At 40.7% G+C, this 15,822-nt stretch overlaps 2 protein-coding genes across 2 annotated transcripts; one reads left to right on the forward strand and one right to left on the reverse strand.

Annotated features, from left to right (window-relative positions):
* Nucleotides 1-3,780: 3,780 nt before the first annotated feature.
* LOC4349120 (sphingoid long-chain bases kinase 1) lies at nt 3,781-12,332 on the forward strand. Its single transcript, XM_015758909.3, has 9 exons — nt 3,781-4,005; nt 6,121-6,649; nt 6,768-7,136; nt 8,122-8,215; nt 8,298-8,335; nt 8,931-9,077; nt 9,741-9,840; nt 9,947-10,905; nt 11,304-12,332. The coding sequence occupies exons 2-9, from the start codon at nt 6,236-6,238 to the stop codon at nt 11,454-11,456; spliced, it is 2,274 nt and encodes a 757-aa protein (XP_015614395.1). The 5' UTR covers nt 3,781-4,005; nt 6,121-6,235; the 3' UTR covers nt 11,457-12,332.
* A 485-nt stretch (nt 12,333-12,817) lies between these two features.
* LOC4349121 (uncharacterized) lies at nt 12,818-13,648 on the reverse strand. The gene is made up of 2 exons (XM_015757931.3): nt 13,471-13,648; nt 12,818-13,367 (listed from the first exon to the last, which is right to left on the reverse strand). Exons 1-2 carry the CDS (start codon nt 13,544-13,546, stop codon nt 13,141-13,143), a joined length of 303 nt encoding a protein of 100 aa, XP_015613417.1. The 5' UTR covers nt 13,547-13,648; the 3' UTR covers nt 12,818-13,140.
* Nucleotides 13,649-15,822: the final 2,174 nt, after the last annotated feature.

Raw genomic sequence — 15,822 nt, forward strand, 5'->3', positions numbered from 1 at the left:
ACGTGTCCAAACATCACCACAAGAAGGACAAAATAGTTGCCTTTGCACAAACCACATGGAGAGGAGAAAAGGGAAAATAATTGTGACTCAAATTCTTGGAGCATTGGGGGCTGTAGGCTGTAATTCTAGCCATTCACATAGGATAGATGCCAAAACTCATGTAAGAGCAGGTACAATAGCAAGCTATAAACTAGCTATAAATATATTTTAAAGAGATAAAGAAGAGAGAGAAGAGTAGCGGGCTACAGATCTGTAGCTAGCTACAGCATGGACTCAAAAACATAACGTATATATTACAGGTGAGACTATGCATTAATAGTATATAGTAAGCAACTATTATATGAATTGGCTACTATATTGGCTGTACATGATTTGGAGCTAGTAGTGAGCTATACTATTAGACTTGCTCTAAAGCATACAACACCTAACTACTTTTTTGCATGTACCTAAAATGTTTGGATATGTATCCTAAGGCTCATATGCACCATTTAAAAGAGGCTTTAACACCAAACTAATAAAAAGTTAATACGCCATTTAAGGGTCACAGGTAAAAAGATTCTTCTGAGAAGGTCTAAAACGAGTATTTTCTAATGTAGTCTGGGAAGGCATAGATGGAATTACAACAATACCATCAACATTAGTTGCGGATCGAGAAAAAAATAGTTTATTGGTGTTACTCTAAACTTAATATCCCTCGGTACACGATGTCATATTTTCGTTTTATAGGCCATTTAACAATGGATTTTCTCGGAGTTCATCGGGTCTATTGATCCAATAGATCTAATTTACATCTCCTCCTTCTCGAGGGTAGTAGAATAAAAGACTTTGGATTTTGATCAACAATGAAAATGCACAAAACTCCTAGATATCTCAAAAATGGATTGAGATCCAGTGCAGTTGTTATTGCTACTGCGCATAATCTGATCCCTCTATTTCTTGATCCAATGATCCAAATCGTTTGCTACAGTGAATCAGCACTAGTTCTTGCAGCAACGCTACAGTACTTTGCTACAGTATTCTAATGCATCTGGGCCATATGTTTCAAATCTAGTGGTGCTGGTGTGACTGTGTAACTTGCAGTCACAATATCACACTAGCTACTGCACCTGAACCGAATCCCTCCAAAATCTATCTGAAGCGGTGTGGAATGGACACACAATTTATAATGAAAAGTCTGATGGGCAAACGCGCTCACCACATACTCCCTCCGTTTCATATTATAAGACTTTCTAGCATTACCCACATTCATATGGATATTAATGAATCTATACATATATACATACATACATACATACTTTTATATATATATATATATATATATATATATATATATATATATATATATATATATATATATATATATATATATATATATGTGTGTGTGTGTGTGTGTGTGTGTGTGTGTGTGTAACACATATATAAATATGTACAATGTTAGAAAGTCTTATAATATGAAACGGAGGTAGTACCTTTTTTTTTCACCGCTTTTTTTCTTTTGTAGTAAGTTTATAGTACATCGGAAAGTGTATATGTCCTATTCTGATTCGGAAGCAAAGTTTCCATTAGACCTTGTGGTTAGCTCTATCAATCTGTAGCAATATTAGGACACTTGGGATTGACCCCTGAAAACTTTTTTTTTTAAAAAAAAAACCTTTCAAAGCATCTGTGTTTCTTTTCGTTGATAGGCGCTTAGCCAGATTGTCAATACTTTGGGTCTGTTTGATACAGCTCCAACTCATAAATTTAGCTTCAGGAGTTGGGTCTGGAGTGGAGTTGTGGAGCTGCCTAAACCCAGCTCCACAACTCTAGTTCATTTTGTGAGAGAGCTCCACCCAACTCCACTCCCAGTTTTGATGGAGCTGAAACTGTTTGGCTGAGCTCCAACTCCAGGAGGGGTGGAGCTAGAGTTGGAGCTGTGCCAGACAGACCCTTTGTAAACCATGCCAACACCGAGGCCTATTTGGCCATTTACGAAGCCCAACACCCAGATCTCAGTAAAACTTACAAAGCAAGCCCATTTAGTTTAGGAATAAGTTCACTTTAGGTTTCTAAGTCATCGTCAAGTCTAAAATTCATCCATAAACCGCAATATCAGATATGTTGCATCCATCAACTATCGAAGTCAGTAGTTTTTTAGTTGAAAGATGCTTCTATCTAATATTGTGGTGCAGGGACAAATTTAAGACTCGGCGACAAATTAAGGGACTTCAAGTGAACTTATTCCTTTAGTTAGATGGCAGTATGGGACGTGAAGGTAAGATGAGTGGCCCAACAGTAAGTCTGAAGAATAAGATGGGCTCACTTATGTTGCACATCATAAAAGCCCAAATTCCCTAAATTATGATTTTCCAAAGATTGGCCGAGCTGTGGATGTGCAGATGCAGAACACACCCAGGTCGATGAACTCGCGTCAGCGATGGAGGCCGACAGGTGGGGTCACCGTACACGCTAGTGTACCGCGGCCATACCGGGTTAATTGGATCCATGTTATTATTTTACAGTTTTGAAGTTGTTATTCAAAATATGCCACTCTTTACCCTTTTACTATATTTCTCTAAAATTTTTGGACCATATTACCCTTTTCATTCTCCTCATCCACTTTTCATCTCTAGTTCATTTCTCAAGATTGAGGCGGCCAACCTGATGAAATTAACGAAGCGAGCCTTGGCGATGGCACGGATGACGAGTCCCCATCATCTCACGGACCGAGGGCCGGTCTCCCCTCGATCCCCTTTCTGCTGCTACCGTACCTCTCCCTTCTCCCGCAAGCTCCTCGGCGCACTATGGCGTATGGCGGAGTGGATCATGAAGGCGCAAGCCGACAAGCTCATACCATTGCCCTTGCTTCTCCCGGTGCCAACAAGTGGTAGATCAGGGACTCGGACCGACGAGTTCCATGTAGTGAAAACGGTGCAGAGTAGTGCGACAAGCTCCACGATGGGAGGGCCCTCTTCTCTTCCCATCCCCTCCCTCACTGGCCACACCATTCTCCCATCCTCCCATTTGTCGCGTCCAACCGCGAGCTCTGACACCTATCCCACTTCACCTTCCTCCTTCCTAGGTAGCGGCAAGAGCACATCCTAACCCATATCGCGGGAGAGCTCAAAGGTGAGTGCCTTCTTGGGGTTTGGGACTGTGAGTTGGGAAGCTCCTCGTGCAGGTGAGGGTTGTGGGCTTCGAGGTGTGAACATGCAAATAGGTCAATGAGCAGGGTCAACCAACGAGGGAAAACAACGCTGCCCTATTCCCACCACATACTGCTTAGAGCTACCATTCAACGACATCAGCTCCGTCAGATCTAGCGGTGGAGAAGATGAATATGAAAGAGAGTAGAGGATGAAGGAAGAATATGAGGGTAATATGATCTAAAAATTAGCGTATTTTTAATAAAGGTGAAATTATAATGACATGAATCGAAATAACCACTCAAAAACAGTACAGAGTACTAAACAGTAAGAATGTTTTTTTTCCCCAAACCACAAAAATTATAATAACAAAACCACAAAAATTATAATAACACGAATCTACCCAAATAAAAAAGCTGTCGGAAATTCCCATCGTGCGGCCGCGGGGGTCGTGCCGATAAAATCCAAAGAGAAAGCAGGCGTCCGCCCCCTTTTCCTTTCCTGCGTCTCTTCGTGGAAGACACGCTACGTGCCATAATTAGCACGCAGGAAATGGCACGATTAGCAGCTAATCCCCACAGTCTAATCGGGGATTAAAAGCAAACCAAAGCAGCTCCCCCCACTATACCTTCGTCCTCCTCGTCGTCGTTGCCTTGCTGTCTCTCTCCGTTAATTAATAAATTTCCCCCCTCCTCTTCCTTCCTTCCTCCACCGGCTACGCGCTCCGTCTCTCTCTCTCTCTCTCCGTTTGCTTCGACCAAGCTAGGGTTTCGCCGCCGAATCGAGCTCGGTGGCGCGGGGATTTTGCGGTGGGGCGGAGCGCCCGCGGCGGTGGGGAGGCTTCGGGTGGCCTCGGCCTCCGTCCGGCTCGATCCGATCGGTGAGTGCCCTCCTCCTCCTCCTCGGCGTGCCTGCTCTGGAAGGCGCGCGAATTCGGTTTGGGCGGCGGCGTTTCGCCCAGGGCTGTGGTGCGAGTCCTGTGGGCTGTGGCTGTGGGATGCTTTTGCCTTCTGATTTCTGTGGTTAGGTAGACGCAGTTTTTCTGTGCCAAGGTTGTACCTAACATGATGTTCTCTTCGGTTGCTTATTAGTCTTTTCCTTGGCCACTATCCATTGGTTGCAGATCCTTAAGAGTCATTTCTGAACTGGTTTCTTCATTCCCGTCCTGGACGGGTGATGAATCCAGTTGATACGCCTCATGTGCTTCATGTACTATAGTTTTTATTGTTGTTTTTTCATTGGGCAATGCAGCAGATAGCTTTCCTTGAGCAATATTTGTTCCTAACCCACAAGATTTAGGAACATTTAGTGTCCATCACTTGTGTTTTTTCACAAACCAAGGATCATGTAGATGCTATAGGTGTAGTTGTTTCATAATCGGAATAACTCATGTATATCTGTACAATTTTGTATAGAATGGAAGTTAATTTCCCTAATGATTGATGGAAGTTACACCGACATCTGTAGTTCACCTTCAGACATCTTACTGTAACTCTATAAGAGTAAGGTTTGCACCATTGAGTAAGTTTACTATAAGACAGATTCATATGCTGTATGAAAAGTAACAACATGAGATGTCCCTTTGATTCCTTTGTTCATTGAGTATAAAACATATAGTTGAGTTTGCTATGAATGCCCACTTCATGAAATCGTAAATTCTATTGTTCACTGTGGGATCTCTTAAAATGATAAGTAATGCCTACTACTCTTTATTTGTATGGACCTATGATGCGTATATTTATAAATAAATTCTATAAAGGTTGTCAAAAAAATGTTTAATGAGTAAAATGCATGGAGGGTCACCCAACTTGTTTAGGTGTCATATTGGTTACTCTACTTAGAAAATGCACATTTAAGTCACTAATGTGAGTTAAGTGAGTCATTTACCCATCTAACTATCCACATGAGCATACCTTGTACACATGGCATGCCACATAGGATTAAAAAATTGCATCTAGAAATGTGTAGAAAACTCTTTGTGTATTTTTTCCTTTGTCAGAGCACTACTAATTGGCAATACACGGAATTAGTGAAACTAAATTATTTCATGTGCCTATTTTGACGAGTTCAAGTTCTCAGTTGCCATCAAACCCTAGCAGCTTTTATTTTCACTATGTTTTTGTTCCACTCAATTACATTGCTAGGTCTGCACATTTTCAGAAGTAATTTTTTCAGTCTTAGGTGGCATGTCATGTGTAAGGTATGCTTACATGGATAGTTAGATGAGAACATGACTCATTTAACTCACATTAGTGACCTAAATGTGCATTTTGGAAGTAGTGACCTATATGACACACCTAAACATGTTGAATGACCATGCGTTTTACTCATGTTATTATCACCTAATGGCATGCATATGTATATGCATTAAGTTTCTGTCATCACCTTTGACAGGCCAACAACGGAACCTTTCATTTTAAAATAGTTTTTGTTGGTTACAAAGTGGCACTATAAATTAATTGTTCTATGTAGCTTTCTAAATACTTTTTTCCCTTTTGGTCTGTGTGGTTTGACTTGGCTTGATCTCTGTCCTTGATTAAAAGGTTGGTGTTGAGTGTTTCAGCTTCATACATCGATATTTGTATGTCTGGCATAGTTCAAATAGAGATGAATTATTGATGCAGGGTAGCTCCTGGCTATGGTGGACCTAGAAAAATTCACCTGTAGGATCTGTTATAATTTATTCCTCAAGTACTATGGTAATGGTCTAGGGATCACTCCCACCTATTGGTGGTCCATTTAGTATTATTTGCACTCAAATGAACTAGAAGGGGTCAATGGGTCAGCCTGATCTGGTCCACTTGCATCCCTAGCTAAACTATCATATTAGGTAGGCAATTTCTTATAAATGTATAGGATGATTTAACTGAACACTCAGTAGCTGCTACTCATCCATTGCGGCTTTCATTGGTTACTGATGTTGCCACAGCAATCAATTAGGCGCAGATCTGTTCCATTATTACCTGCTTGATGTTCTGTTACATATGTTTTGCAGGCACACAGCCATAAGTTGGTGTTCCATGAGCTTATAAGAGTGATGCCATTATTGGCATGTTTCTATAGCATCTAGCATCTCCCAATGTTATGCATGTACTGGGCTCCCTTAAAAGATGGAAATTCAGAAGTCTGATCATCATGAGCAGAATCTTACTTCACCAAGAGGGCTAATCCATAAAGTGCTGCGTCGCACAAGTAGCAGGCGTTCTCCAACTGCAGCAGACCATAACCCTTCTCCTGTATTCCTGGAGACAAGCAATTCAAAATTCTTAAAGCAAAAGGATATTGATGATGCCATCAAGGATCCAGAGAAGGCAGGCACACACGACAACAGAATTGAAGATGAGAAGTCTGATTTGTTAGGGTATGAAATTTGTTCTGGGAAGCTTACATTGGATAACAAAGCCAAAAGTGCATCAGGTGAACAGTCTGGATCAGGGTCCAGTAGCAATTGCTTTGATGCTAGACTCACTACTGAAGCCTTGGTATGGGGTTCTAATATCCTTAAGCTCGAGGACATTGTATCTGTGAGTTTTTAGCTCATTGACTTTATTCTGTAAATTGCGTTGGTATGTTTCTGAGTTTCACTGCAAGTCCACATCATGTGAGAGCAATTCTAAGATCTTTTCAACTTTAACATTGCAGGTATCATATCATTCCGGGCTCCGTCACTTCACTGTGCATGCATGCCCTCTTGAAAAAAGATCCAGTGGACTTTCCTGCTTTATGAAGCCTAGAAAAATTCAAAAGGACTTACGTTTCCTATCCACTTCTCCACACGAGGCTTTTCGGTGGGTTAATGGTTTTGCAGATCAACAATGCTATGTAAATCTATTACCTCACCCCATGGCATCTAGCAAGAAGCATTCATCTGAACTCATTCCATTTGATAATATGTTTGATCCATGTGTTAAATGCCGGTCTCCCCCAAAGATACTTGTCATCTTGAATCCTCGATCTGGACATGGTAGATCTAGCAAAGTTTTCCACGGAAAAGTGGAACCTATATTCAAGGTATGTCTAGATGAATAGAATCATGTGCATTATTTTATAATCAGAGCTGTGATGTCTGCCTCATCAACTCTTAAGCATGTTTGCAGCATTAGCTATGGTCATATAGTCATTACATAACTTTAAAAAAAATGTTGCAATGAGTGTCTTTCATGTTTCCTTATTTACCATTGACATTGGTTACCGATAAAAATGCAAGTCATATACCTAATCGTGTTGACCTTTTTATTTGTAGTAATCAAGTAAGATGCTAACTTTGCATAGGTAGATGAAAAGGCACGAACTGTTTCTTTATTATGTTCCTTGATCCATCTCCATAAAAATGAATTCGTTTGTAGTAGAGGACCATATCAATATTCATGTTGTCAGTATCTTACCAAGATGAGCTTCTCTATGTATAAATTCATGTTTGAGTTCATATTGTGCCCTAAGAATCATCTCTCCTGTTGAACTGGAGCATGCTTTGCTATCCATTTGTTGCCAGGAGCCATTTTGAAGGTTCTCTGGCTCTAGTAGTTCACATTATCTGTCAAGGTCCGCTGGTTGGTATGATTCATATGTTTGAAATGTTCCTGAACTTTAAGGGATTTTAAATCTCTCTCTCTCTCTCTCTCTCTCTCTCTCTCTCTCGCTGTGTGTGTCTGTAGCTGTTGTATCCTTTCATCCAGTCTATTTGAATCAAGATATTGGTATTACATAGACACGTGTGATGGAGTAATATCTTGATACACTGTTGTCTCTACTGCGTTACATATCAATCTTGCTGCTTCTAGTGCCATGCCTTGAAGATTATTTCTGCCATGTCCTATCATCTCTGTAATGCTGAATTTATTAGGGATGAAAATTCGGCATCACTATAGTCTTTGACATAAGTGAGCATTCAATTGTATGGAAATACTCATCTTATCATTCCAGAGCAAAACAACTTGTTTTCAGTGTATCATGTGGTTGTGCTTGTTTTTATAACAATAATAAGTGCCGGTGACAGCTTGCAGGTTTCAAGATGGAAGTGGTCAAAACTACACATGCTGGTCATGCAAAATCTCTTGTATCAACAATAGATTTCAGTACCTGTCCAGATGGTATATATATCTTTACATCTTACCTGAAGTGTTCTACATAACTATTTTGATCATCTGATTCATGTTTGTGCCTGTCTTCTAGGAATTGTATGTGTGGGTGGCGATGGGATTGTTAATGAGGTTAGTCTATGTTAATTTCATGCATGATTTTTTTATGTTTCCTCATCTTATTTTTAATGTGTTTGGTATACCAACTAGAGAAGGTAATCTTTTATGACAACATTACCAATTACAGTTTCTTAAATTGCCTTAGCTTTTCTGAAGTTTTGATCTGTTATATCAAGAACAAATAGGATATACCTATATAAACTGCTGAAAATTGCTTGAAGTTTCGCAACTTTGTTCTGAAACCAACCTTCTACTTCCTCAGCCTGAACTGTTTCAGGGGGAAACTACTAAGTTCAAGAAGCTTCTCCCAGGGATCAGCAGATTTGTATATTGTAATATTTTACTTTGTTATTCACAATTTTGGAGTTCATTAAACAACTGGTTGTCGAACCCACAAAACCTTCAAATCATTTTCAGTGACGCTGCTAACCTAGAATGGTTATCACATGAGGGCTGTTAATGCTTACTTCTCAAAACCTATGTACTTCTATGAACACTAGACCATGTTTGTCTTCCACTTTCTGAAGCCATCCTCTCCTTGCATGTCACTATAAAATGCTCATTTGTCAACTACAGGTTCTGATGCATTAATAAATTCATTTTGTAGGTTCTCAATGGTCTCCTTTGTAGAGATGATCAAAATGTGGCTGTATCTGTTCCAATTGGTATAATACCAGCAGGGTCCGATAACTCACTTGTTTGGACAGTATTGGGTGTTAAAGATCCGATTTCTGCAGCAATGTCAATTGTCAGGGTAAACATCATTATATTGTTTCAGTATTTATGGTTTTCTATATACGTGTCACATGATTTATTGATTCAGTACTAGGCATCAAAGAAATTAAATGTTATTGATGATGCTGGATATGATACCAGCTCTTGAGTTACTAGCTATCATGACTCTTTACTCTTTGTTGCCAACCATGTGTTCACACTGCTTTGCTCTAGTTGGACCCTGGGGATGTGGAATTGTTGGCCAGGCCTGTACTGACATTTCTAGATCTGCTTATTGTACTCCATTAACTAGCCATCCTAGTATGCCACAGTAGTAAGCTAGCTCAACTTATGTCAAAGGGGGCTTCTGTCACCAGGTGCAGTCGAGCAGTTCTGAAAGTACACAGAAGTCATGCTGATTTTTTTTTCTTAGAGAATCCATCATTTGAAACCATTGTTCTGGCAAGAATTAGTTTGAACACTGAAGGTAGAATCGTGTATGAAAGTTTACATGCTGCTTTTCAAGAAAATGTAGCAGGGCACTGAAAGTCTGTGAAGCATACAAATTAGTCAAGAGTTCTGCTGTGTACTAGTTTAGCTGTCTAACGTAGACCGAGTTAATTATTGCCCTCACAATTTTGTGTCAGCATTTTTTTCTTTTTTGTTTCACATCAATGTTTGTTAAACTGTTCATTGCTTGCAGGGAGGTTTTACACCCATTGATGTTTTTGCCGTTGAATGGATTCAAAGTGGGACTATCCATTTTGGCACAACAGTCTCATATTTTGGTTTTGTTAGTGATGGTAACCACATAATTGACATTTCAGACCATTTTCTTTTCCTGTTGGATCAATATTAATTCTTTTTTGAAATGGAAGCAGAAAATCTGACTATTTGTTTCTATTGCAGTTCTTGAACTCTCAGAGAGATACCAGAAGCGTTTTGGTCCTCTCCGTTACTTTGTAGCCGGTTTTCTGAAATTCTTGTGCTTGCCAAAGTATAACTTTGAATTGGAGTATCTTCCAATATCAGATGGTGGTGGTGGTGAGCATAAAATTGTGGAAGGGCAAGATAAAGTTGATGCATCAGACCTCTATGATGATGTAGTTCGGAGGTCGCGAGTAGAATGTCTACCTCGTGCCTCAAGTTTATCTAGCATTGATTCAATCATGTCTACAGGAATAATGTCAGGTGGAGATCTAGAGGTTTCGAGTCCACATGCTAATAATGAACCCTCTGAACTTGTTCGTGCACTTGACCCAAAATCAAAGCGCCTATCATTAGGGAGAACAAGTACTTTCAAAGAACCAGAAGAAGTGATCCATCCTCAGGCTCATGTTTCATCGACTCCCAACTGGCGTAGATCCAAATCGAAATCAAGGACAGAAAAGGCATGGCCAGGCTCGGGTGCTACAAATGATGCAAATTCCTCTCGTGGTACCACAACACATGACAAAGAAGACGCCTCCTCCACAATTTCAGATCCTGGGCCTGTGTGGGATTCAGGACCCAAGTGGGATGATGAGCCTAAATGGGATAATCAACCTAACTGGGAACCAGAGACTCCCATTGACTTACCTGGTCCATTGGATGATATTGAACTTGGTCTGACTAAGGAACTAGTCCCAAGCTTAGATGAAAGATGGACAGTTAGGAAGGGGCGGTATCTTGGTGTACTGGTATGCAACCATTCATGCAAGACTGTGCAGAGTTTAAGCTCTCAGGTTATTGCTCCTAAGGCTGAATACGATGACAATTGCCTGGACCTACTGTTGGTTGGTGGAAGTGGGAGGCTGAGGTTACTGAAATTTTTGGTGCTTTTGCAGTTTGGAAAGCATATTTCTCTTCCCAATGTGGAATATCTGAAGGTAATACGATTGGTTCTCTTGGTCAAATATTAAGGTTTTCGTTCATTCTTAGAAACTGTTGTTTTAAAATCTTTTTGTGCATGTCATGTGATTATTGTATTTTTTATTTTCTTTTTTATTGCAAATCTCCTGGATTCACTGCACAACTTGGTTCAATTGTAGGTGTGTAATGAAAAAATTTACCTTTCACATGCCATTCACAATCTGTTCTGGAAATTGGAATCATAGATGAGAGAAAAAAAAGGGTAAACCTATAAAGTCGGGATTGGCATATATTACGTTAGAATTTTCTGGTTTTTATTGAACCTGTCATGATATTTTTATTGTTATCCAGAAGTTTTCATGTTAAAACTCTTTTCTTTAATTTACTTAGTTCACGGACATATTAACTTTTCCAGGTTAAGTCTGTGAGGCTCAAGGCTGGGCCCAACACACATGATGGATGTGGTATTGATGGTGAACTATTGCATGTCAAGGGGCAAGTTCGATGCAGTTTGCTGCCTCAGCAATGTCGATTAATCGGCAGGCCAGCCAAAAATCCTGTACAGTAGCTGTAAATACATGACTCCAAAGTCTGCACAGTTCTCAAGTTTGCCCGATATCCTGTTCATGTACAATCGGCAAAGGTGTGGATTATTTTTGTCCACGCCCACAGATTCATAGCTACAGTCAAGAGGTCAGAACAGCTTTGCTGGCACCTTGCTTCAGAGGTGTACATCGTGTGCTTGATCATAGCTAAAGTCAGAAGTCAGAACAGCCTTGCTGACACCCAACTTCAGAGGTGTGCATCGTGTGCTTGACGAGCAAAAGTGCCTGGTGAGGTGATGTCTATCCAAATGTAAAAGCCTATCCGGAGTCTGGACTGCAGCTTGTTGTGTAGTACATCTCGTGGTTTCTCCTTTTTACCTTGCTGATATCTAATACAACTACTATAGAGTAATCTCGAATCGGTGTACTTGCATTCGAAACAACACAGTGGCTGCCACCCCCAGTGTGCGCGGTTGTTTGGAGGTCCCTGTTTGTGTGGTTGTTTTGAGGTCCCTGATGCCGGCCACTTGATGTTCATCGCCCCCATTAAAGGGACAGCACCCCGAATGTGATGTCCTTGATCAGCTTGAGCCTTGTAGTGTTTACAAAGTGTGAATAAGACTTGTGTCCTGCGGTGTTTGTGTTCTCAGTACAGTATAGGATTTTTCAACAGGAAAAAAAAGATGGACAATCTGTAGTGCAGAACTGCTCATGTACCTTTCTATCCCCTCCCTTGTAACTTGTTCTTCGTGAATTGTGGTGATGTATGAGTTGTATTTGTACGTGTTGTCTGCCACATGAGCTAGATGATGATGATCATCTTGTGAAGATAGAGTTACTGATGTGTATTGTTGTCGTTTGGAGGATAAGCAATTTGGTGGTTGGGTGGGCTTTCTTTACTTGCCTGTTATATTCTCACAGGAATGCGCACATCTTGTAGTAGTACTACTCTCCGTTTCACAATATAAGTTATTCTAATATTTTCAATATTCATATTAATGTTAATAAATCTATTCATATTACTGAAACGGAGGAAGTATCTTGCTTTAGCAAGCGAATATTTGATACCGAGTCTCAGAGAGTGGATGGTGTGTGACAATGTTGGTCCCGAAGAACAGAATGGTGCTTACTTTATTTCGTCCTGGAGAATCATACACACCTTCGAATAGTTGATGCGTCCTAGAGAATTCCTGTCTCTAGAACATGGATTATGAAACTCTTGACCACAAACATTGTAACGGAAGTACACATGCTTCTGGCAACCAAAAGAACACTCCGGATCCGCAAGTACAATCCAGTGATTATTTTCTCCTGTTTGTTTAGATCCAACTGGTACTTGGTAGCACGAGCTTGTTGTAAAAAGGAGGCAAAAGACAGGTGCAAGAAAACAAAAGGCACCTGGCGATTTCATTTTTCAAAGCTCACGCCTTAGGCTTTTGTACAGAGAGGCAGCGCGGACAAAAGCAAACCTAATGTGCTACCAACTCATGCAAAACACGAAGATCAGGAAAAAACAGAGGAACAAAAAAGGGCGGGAAAACTAGCAAGGCAGCCAGCAACGGGACAGTAGCTAAGCGAGCATCTACAAACAGCAGCTTAGCGCTCATTAATTTATTCTCTCCTAATTACTGCTTCTACTACTTTGCTCAACCTGATTAGCATATCAGTTCAGTTCAGATCAGAGATCAGCTCAGCTCAGTTCAGCTGCTAGCACTTGCAGTGGCATCCCCGGCCGCGGCCGAAGCCGAGGGAGACGCACTCGCCGCCGCGCCGGCATCCGCCGTAGTGGCACACGTCCATGCACGCGCTGTTCGCCGCCGCGTCGCCCGGGTCGCACTGCTCCACCGGGATCGTCTCCCCGCACGGCACCCCCGACGGGTAGTCCACCCACGCCGCCCTCGCCCCTGTCGCCGCCGCCGCCACCATCGCCGCCGCTGCACCAAAACCAACAACAACAACACATCCCAGCCGCCGTGTCAGCCACAGTGACACACATCACACACACGTACGCATGCATGCAAGATACGATACACTTACCGGCGACGAGGACGATGAGCAAGCACGGAGGAGGCAGCTGCAGGGAGAGGCGGCTGCTGCACCTGCACGCGGCCATGGCCACCACTACCTTGATGTGTGTGTATGTTCCTGGACGCCTGGAGGTGACAGGGAAACTGACCGCAACTGACGGCTCTGCTTTGCCTTGCTCGTAGCAGCTAGGTTTGGTTGCTGCACATGTGCGCAATATATAGCTAAGCTAGCTCACGTACGAGTGGCAACATCACGAGAGTGGACTCTAAAACTTTCGAGCCAACTTCCCCTTATTATTTACATTATTATTTACATGTAATTTAAATAGTTATAAAAAATTAAATAAATAGATTAATATGTGATATATAACTCCATAAACATACAAGTTAAAATCTATAAATTATAGAAAATACATAAATTAAACTATGGTTAGTTAACATATATTTAGTTAAATTTATTTTTTTTCATTGCAACCTGTACAAGTTAAATTTTATCTTGCATATTTGTGGAGTAATTTATCATATATTAATCTATCTTATTATTTTTTTAATATTTTTTATAACTATTTAGATGATATATAAATAACGAGAGGATGTCATCTTTGAGAGTTTAGAATAGTTTTCCAACATCACAGAGCTGAAAGCGGCAGGCGGCAGGCGGCAGGCAACACGAAAGAGGATCGATGCAGGGGGCAACCGGCAACTGGGGAAGTACATGTGAGATGTGACGCCGATCGATACGGTTTAGTGTTGATCATGAGCTGATTGATCGATCAAACCGGGTAATAGTATACTTAATCCTAGTATCAACTTGCATCGATCACTAGCTAGCTAGCAGCTAGCTAGCCACTGATTGTATAGTTGTTGATTTGGACGCGCATATCTAGAGTTGCTTTTTGCAAGATAATGCAAGTCAGCGAGCAAAGAGCGGAGATTACAGCACAAACATAAATAGAATAAGAGGATTCTGTGAGTTGTTCTCCACCTTTTTTTTCTTTTCGTTAAGCTCTTGTGTGAATGGCTGGCGCATGCGACCTAATTAGTTCTCCTTTCATTAAGAAATACAAGGATATGATATGGATCTTTTGATGATAAATGGAGTATAATAGACTTGAAGGCAGATTCAGTGATGTTTCCCTACTATTTGGAGCTGGAGTTTAACATCTTAATTATTAAGGAAGTGTACCCCTCGCTCCAATGGCCCATCATACTTTACATTATAAAAAAGTATAAAAGTTCGACAACAGTGATTATAGATTTATAGTGGTATTTGAAGCTGAACAAACATGTAATCTAACACAATCCATATAAGTACCAGAAAGCATCGAAGAAATATACTCAAATACTCAATGGTATTTGCACCATTTTTATTTGTTGGTGTTATGGACATGAGGTACCCTACGCACCTTGAGCTCCATTACGATGTTCTCTACTACTAAGTAGAAAACAATATGAACTATTGATTTCATTTGATCGAAGGGTTCAAATCTATTTATACTACAATAGTAACTAGTGGTAGTAAAAAACGCGGAGGGGCATTATTATAAAAAAAAAGGTGCGGAGGGGTATAATCATCATTTATCAGCGACTAAACATTTTTTTCTATGCAATATGAGTAATGTCATCGTAATAGATAATCATAGATATATTTAGTTAGAAAAGAAAACATAACTAATTAGGGTATTATTAAATTATTAATTTACCCCTAATAATACTGGTAGAATAATACTACCAGTAGAGAGTACCAGAACATCGCTCATGCACCTTCTATCTATCTCAGAGTGGTTGATTTGTGCTCTTTTTTAGGGATCGATGGTAATGTGGTTGTCGGAGCGTGGAACTCCTCTAGCGGGTAAGCGTGTACTCCCCCTTTGAAGATTCGGCCAGGGAGCGGTGCGCAAAAATGAGGCGACGCTCGAAGGATAAAAGTGGGAGAGGCAAGCATTTTTAGACCGGTTTGGGCCGCTCGGAAGCGTAATACTTTACTCTTGTGTTCTTTGGTAGATGATGGTGATGATCATGTTCACAGTGCGTGGAGTGGAAAATCTTAGTGTATGCTAGATTGCTGGAAACTCAGGGATCCTTCTTCTCGGTGGCATGGATCCTCTTTGGGATAATTGCATCTATACCCTCACTTTGAACCTCAACTGCTGTTTTACCCCTACTTTTTAAAGTTTGCATTTTTGCCCTATCTTTTTGAACACGAACCCACCGTTTGCCCTCACTTTTAACCCCGTTAGATGGGTCCCACGGTTTTGGGTTAAAAATATACAAAGAGAAATAGAAATTTCTTTTTATGAAATATTTATTTACTGTTTTACCCTTCAGTGAATGGATAAGGATCCAAGCAGGCAAGCACAGC

This window comes from Oryza sativa, chromosome 10 (genome assembly GCF_034140825.1).
Source record: "Oryza sativa Japonica Group chromosome 10, ASM3414082v1".
In the NCBI taxonomy this organism is placed as follows: Eukaryota; Viridiplantae; Streptophyta; class Magnoliopsida; order Poales; family Poaceae; genus Oryza; species Oryza sativa.

Bases quoted from the DNA above. Each gene is read 5' to 3' on its own strand.
- LOC4349120 (XM_015758909.3), top strand. From the start codon at position 6,236: ATGGAAATTCAGAAGTCTGATCATCATGAGCAGAATCTTACTTCACCA. The intron at 8,216-8,297 runs GTATATATATCT...CCTGTCTTCTAG, and splicing joins TTTCAGTACCTGTCCAGATG to GAATTGTATGTGTGGGTGGC. The intron at 9,841-9,946 runs GTAACCACATAA...TTTCTATTGCAG, and splicing joins TTTTGGTTTTGTTAGTGATG to TTCTTGAACTCTCAGAGAGA.
- LOC4349121 (XM_015757931.3), bottom strand. From the start codon at position 13,546: ATGGCCGCGTGCAGGTGCAGCAGCCGCCTCTCCCTGCAGCTGCCTCCT. The intron at 13,368-13,470 runs GTAAGTGTATCG...GTTTTGGTGCAG, and splicing joins GCTCATCGTCCTCGTCGCCG to CGGCGGCGATGGTGGCGGCG.